This window comes from Echinops telfairi, unplaced genomic scaffold (genome assembly GCF_000313985.2).
Source record: "Echinops telfairi isolate 266 unplaced genomic scaffold, ASM31398v2 ScPeMD7_18;HRSCAF=68, whole genome shotgun sequence".
In the NCBI taxonomy this organism is placed as follows: domain Eukaryota; kingdom Metazoa; phylum Chordata; class Mammalia; order Afrosoricida; family Tenrecidae; genus Echinops; species Echinops telfairi.
In genome coordinates this window covers 33,910,165-33,916,245 of record NW_022103915.1, presented here as the reverse complement: position 1 = coordinate 33,916,245, position 6,081 = coordinate 33,910,165, and the positions used below count along the sequence as shown (strand labels likewise).

Here is a 6,081-nt window from a genome sequence, read left to right as displayed (position 1 = left end):
GAGAGAGAGAGAGAGAGAGAGAGAGAGAGAGAGAGAGAGAGGGAGAGAGAGAGAGAGGACTTCTTTTAGAAAGATCTAAAGCACAATGCTCATGTGAAGTTCACTGAGTCCTTGGGTGGTCCCGACAAGGGACCACTAACAGTGTTAGTAATCTGAACCCACCCAGAAGAGCCTCTCAAGGGAAGCCTGGGGAAGGGCTTCCACAAGTCCCAGGTGGGAAGACCCACGGCCTGCACTTCCGCACTGAAACACGTGGGGTCACTGTGAGTTGTCAGTGACTCCTTGGCAACTGGTTTGAGCTATTTGGCACTGGCTCAGGTGCGTGATTCAGTGAGTGGTTAGGCAATAAGCGGCAGGAACGAAGAAATGACTCATTGCTGCAGAGCAATGTGGAACGGCACTCTTTTAGAGAGTCTATGGAGTGTCTTTTCAAAAACTATCAGTGTAATAGGTGATCCAGAACCGAAATGTATAAGCATCGGAGCGCTGACCAAGTCTCCTATCAAATAGCTATTGTGAACATGAGCCAATTCTGTTGTACTTGTGACCTGAAAATAGACGTAGATTTTGTTATTGTCAGTTGTTGTTGACCAGCGACCAGCTGCAGATTGACTCACATCCTCCCTCACAGTTTAACCAAACACTGATCTAATCTAGCACTTCATCACTTTGGGTTTGATTAGATTGAAAGTCTAGGTAACAAAATCTTGCCTTTCATTATGTTTACTGGAATAATCAGAAATAAGGAAGCAAAGCAGTGACGTGAATTAGATATAAATCTGAAATAAACTGATTTTAAGATTAATTTTCTGATCTGGATTTTGTTGAAGATGTTTTTTAAAAGACAAATTCAAAGTTCTCGATTTATTTAGGAGAGGGATAAAAGCTAAGGAAAATATGGTAGATTTCTTATTCCAGCCAGTTTGTAGAAAGGAAATGTTTAAGAATATTAATGTATCACCTATTAAGGGTAGGTAAAGACATATTTCTACAAGATGACTGACGAGAGAGGAGATTTGTGGAAGAAACAAATTAGTAATGAGAGCTTATTTTTAAATAAGTAGGTCTAAGTGTGGAGGCCCTGGTGGCCTAGTCATTATGAGTTGGTCTGTGATCTGCAAAATCCGTAGTTCAAAAGCACCACTGCCCAGCAGGAGAAAGACAGGGCGGAGCCTTCTACTTCCGTATTGGGAAACTCACAGCCGCGGGTGCTGCCCTCGCCTGCAGTCACTGAGCCAGTGTCAACTTGATGACACTGCTTTTCGAGGCATAAATGTTGAGTAGAGTGAGTTCACGTTTAAGTTATTTCATTTAAGATACTAATATTTCACCTAAAGTCGTTTTTGTTTTGTTTTGTTTTTTAAGATAATACTGTAGGAAAAGACTGCCATCATTTTCATCAGAATAATGGACATGCTGAGTATTTGTTCAAGATTCTGATTAGATTAATCATCTCTGATAGACACTGTATTTTATATAGTGTTCAATACACGCCAGTCTTTATTTCAGGATTTTACTGCATATTAAAAATAAAATAAAACCTCCTCGTTAGAAAACAGGTTTAAAATCTGTAAGTTTGAAGGACATCTCCCAAGCACTCCTAACTCCCAAATGTCAACCCTAATCTTTTTTAAAAGACGATGTTTGTCCCGGTTGGTTAGCCAAATACCTGATCGTTGCTTTTAATGGTGTACAATTTGTATGCTTTAATGTCCCCAGCCATTTAAAACAGAAAATACTTTATTATGCATTCTTAAAGTGGTTAGTATGTATAAATATGATGCATTGTTTTCCTCCTTTTGAAAGTGTCCATATAGTAAATCTGAGCCGTGCAAGTTCTGTTCACGTTTTCTGTACATCTTTAAACTAAACTATCTAATACGTTCATCTTGGAAGGCACTATTTTAGGACAATTCGGGGTGTCAGAATTTCAAGACCCCACCCCAGACCCCCAGTCAGAACACGATTTAATGTGAAACCAGAGGTGGTCTTCTGATTCTTAATCAGCCTCCAGTGTCGTTAAAGAAACAGCCTACAGTTGACAGTCACCTGTGCTAAGATTTGTTGGAACTCTGGGGTATTAGAGACCTCTGTGCACCAGCGTATGCCACGAGAACTGTATGTGTCAGAAAATGCCTCCCCGTGTTTCCTTTAATGACGGCAATTAAGCCAGAACATAAATTACATTGTAATGACTTCAACAGTTTTCATCTCTAAAAATCTTCTCCATGGCAGGCTTTGTCCAGGAAACAAAACTGGCATTATGGGAACAGAACCCTCTGGAACCCGAGGATTGGAGATGTGCAGGGGCTTAGGGCCATTCGCTGGTTAGACCCGTTCGAACGGGCTCTGTCTTTTCTGTAACTTGCAAAATAGTCCTTTTCACCTTCTTCCCTGAAGGGTTTGAGAAGAGAGGCCAAAATCTTGATAGCAACTCCTCAGGTAGCCTAGGCAGAGGCGCAGGGCACGGTGAGGAAGACCTTGTGTGCAGGTGAGAGAGAACGGCCGGGGAAGCACAGTACTCTCCTTGACGGTGTTGGTGTGGTTTTCCTTTCAGCTCCTCCGCAAGCGGCACATTGGGAATGATATCGTCACAATAGTTTTCCAGGAACCTGGAGCGCAGCCATTCAGCCCGAAAAACATCCGCTCTCACTTTCAGCACGTGTTCGTCATCGTCAGGGTCCACAGCCCCTGCACAGACGGTGTGTGTTACAGGTATGGACGCCAGCGCCTCTGCTGCCCCAGCTGGCGGGGGGACGCCTGCGACAGTGGGCTCCGGTCTTTATCCTCTGTCCCTGACTGGCCAGCTCACCAGATGATGTCACCTGATGGCTCTGACATTCCCCAGGCATGTTGGTTGGACACCCGCCGTTTCCATTTGCACCTCCTCCTTAGGTGGTGTCCCGTACTCCGTACCATCTGGTTACTCTCCAACTAATTAGTCACGCTACTAATTATATTTTGCTTTTGGTATGGCCAAAGCAGCGAAGAATGATCATGATCAATTATGAGGAGCAAGGCTCATTTGAAACAATATTATTAAAAAGCCCCCAATTACTACAATATTAGAAGTGTTTTCTGTCTTTTTAATGGTTTCCATGTCACCTGGTAACCTTGTCTTGTGAATGTGCGTCTACAGAAGCCTTTATAAGGTGTCAGAGAAGATAAGGATATGTGATCCTCTGTTGGCCCGTGCCAAGACGATGTGTGAGAAGATTCCAGCATGTTTAAGATGCTTGTCATAGGACTCTGTCCTTTCACAATGTGAACGTTTTGCTACATCTACCCCCCACTCCACCCCCACCTCACCCCATTTGGAAGGCTAAGCTTTGTTAACTGTGAATATTTGTTATTGAAGCAACATAGCCCCCTAGACAGAAACTGCCCGACACAGACCTGTATTGGCTTGTGAGGCGGCCAGCTGTCTGCTTCTAGGGAGAATGTGAGTGCCAGAAGCAGGCATTGTCCAGGGAACCCAATGAGTGGTTGCACTGAACTCTCAGAGCCTCTTCAGAAGCTTTCACCACTGACCTTGTACATATAAGCCAAATGCACAAGCTAAGTGGATGGTTCCCAGTATTATTCTTTACTGTAAATTAATAGGATATTCTAATAGCTAGAGGTTTTTAAGGTAAAAGGAAATAGATGAAATAAATTTTAAGCCTGTATGAAACTTAACCTAGTAATCTATTTTATGTAGCCAGTGTATCCACATATTATGGAGCCCCGGTGGTGTAGTGAGTTAGAAATTACACTGCTAACCACTGGGTCAACAGTTCAAAACCTCCAACCTCTCCATGGGAGAAAGGTGAGGCTTTCTGCTCCCATGAAGATTTAAGGACTCGGAAACCTAAAGGGTCAGTTCTCCTCGGTCCTGTAGAGCTGCTGTGAGTGGTGTTGCCTGCACTGCAGCGCGTGAGTGAGTGGGCGTTGTAAGTAATCCATCAAGTCTTTCTTCCGAGGCACCTCTGGCCGGACTCAAACTGCTGATCTGTCCGTTAGTAGCTAACACCAGTGTAATGGGAACTTTTGGAATGCCAGGCAATTCAGGTGACAAACTATGGTTGCAGGAAAATAAGTTCACTGTCAGCCTTCTGTGTTCGCAGGGATATTTCTAAGTCACGCTGTAAAGATAGATAAGAAGAGTATTGTCGTTATCCATTTTCACCACTTTTATTCAGCACTTACCCTGAAAGTGCTCTTGATTCACTTCTGATTTTCAAGAATCCCTTTGTACAACAGAATGAAACATGGCCTGATCCTATACCATTGTCACCTTCATTCCCATATTTGATACACAGTGGAACAAGACAAAGAAAAACTCCATACTCTCCTAGATTTTACTCTTTAGTTGATCCGGAGGTGAAATCGTAGTGAGGACTAGAAAATCTATAGCGCAGTAACCTTGAATCATCATGGCAGGAGCAAGAACTGGGAAATCCATCACTAAGTCTGTGTGCTACAACTTGAGCCCATAGCCAATCATGCACCCCTCTAGTCTCTGTTAGTGTATTTAAATAATTTCAATGAACTTGATGTCTGGTCTCAGTTAATAGAGCAGATAAGAAGCAACGAATCCAAAAGATAAAGGAGCTGTTCATTGTAAATATGTACTGAAAATATCAATAAGTGATTACTGACGCGGGAGATGCAGAAAAACTATTAGCATAAAAGAAACAAATCTAATAGCAGTCTGGGCCCACACCCCAGAGTGAACTCGTCATGTGTGGAAGCTCTGGAAAATAGCCTCACATTCCAACAGTGGATGAGCAAGCAAGTCTCCCACTGATCACCGCAGCTTACAAATAGGACAAAAAAGGCTTGCCCCTCATGGCGGGAGAACCCAACCCCAGCTCTGAATTAGCCTTGCTGCCTCCCCATCTGCAAACCCCCCCCATAATAATTAGAATCTGATCAAGCATCTAGATGCAGATGATGGGAGCATGTATGTAGTAGACAAAATTCAGACTTGGGCAACTCTAGAAGACAAACAGGCCAATTTTCTTCAACAAATATATTTTGAAAAATAAAATAAAAGCAAGCAAGAGAGATGGAGGGGAGTTCGTTTTTGTGGGTTTTATTTGTGTGTTTTTTTAATGATAAATTGATCAGCCACCGTGTCTGAACCCTACTCGGCTCCTAATTCAGACAGAGAGTAGAGTAGGTGCTGTAAGAAACCACTTGTGCAGTCAGTTCCCACTCCTGGCCATACCTGCTCGAGGAGCACTGAGCGCCAGAATTTTCAGTAGCCGGTAGACTGGAACTTCTACTTCTGGGTAATTGGAACACTGGGATAATGTCGATGATGTTAAACCATGACTGTTCATTTTTAAAACCAGTGCAGTGAGGAGGGATTGTAATGTTGACCCCGAGTCTTCCAAGCGAATGTTAGACTGCGGTGAGTAGCTGTGTGGAGGTAGGCAGAAATACATGCTATTTCTGTCAGAGAGGTTCTCATACGCAGCGGTTAGCATGCCATAAATGTTGGCAGGGATGATTAGCATTGTGTAGTGCGTACATGAAGCGCGGGGAGTCAGAGCGGATTGCTATACTGCTCAGGCCTTACGTTCCTCGCCTGTACAAGTTAGATCTCAGAAGTAAAATATCCAGGGCAGGTAGGGGATGTGCTGCGTGTGCAGTAAATGTCAGTGGCCTTCCTGAGGTTCATGCCCCTCCTCTTTTCTTCGCTGGGATAAAGATTTTTGAATGTACAAGCCTAGCTAGGAAGACCAAAAAGTCAAAGTGGGTCAAGTGGAAGAAAATTCCTTCAAGAGGGTTATTCCAAGCCATGATGAATCAGCATCCCTGTTGTCTAACCCAGCTGACCCTCCCCAAGACAAAATCTAAATAAGTCCCTTCACGGTATTGAGACTCCTCGCACATCCTACTCCACGGGTCCTTCAGGTCTGTCCTCGCATCTTTCCTGCCTCTGCGGGCGCCTCTACCACCCCCATCGTCGCCTGCCCATTTCCGCACCTCCCTCTTCAGCCATGTGGAGCAATTTCCAGGTCTCAGAAGGTACCATGCTCTGCCCCTCCCCTTGTGCTTGCTGCTTTCTGGGCCAGAATGCCCATGCTCACA

The 6,081-nt window shown here is 44.1% G+C and overlaps 1 protein-coding gene across 1 annotated transcript in view; it reads left to right on the top strand.

The window, feature by feature from the left end:
• SIPA1L1 (signal induced proliferation associated 1 like 1) overlaps window positions 1-6,081 on the top strand; it is a 255,603-nt gene that overhangs the window by 172,107 nt on the left and 77,415 nt on the right. The window contains exon 8 of the mRNA XM_045288187.1: window positions 2,558-2,715. Coding sequence (XP_045144122.1) covers window positions 2,558-2,715 — 158 coding nt within the window. The remainder of the gene's footprint in view (window positions 1-2,557; window positions 2,716-6,081) is intronic.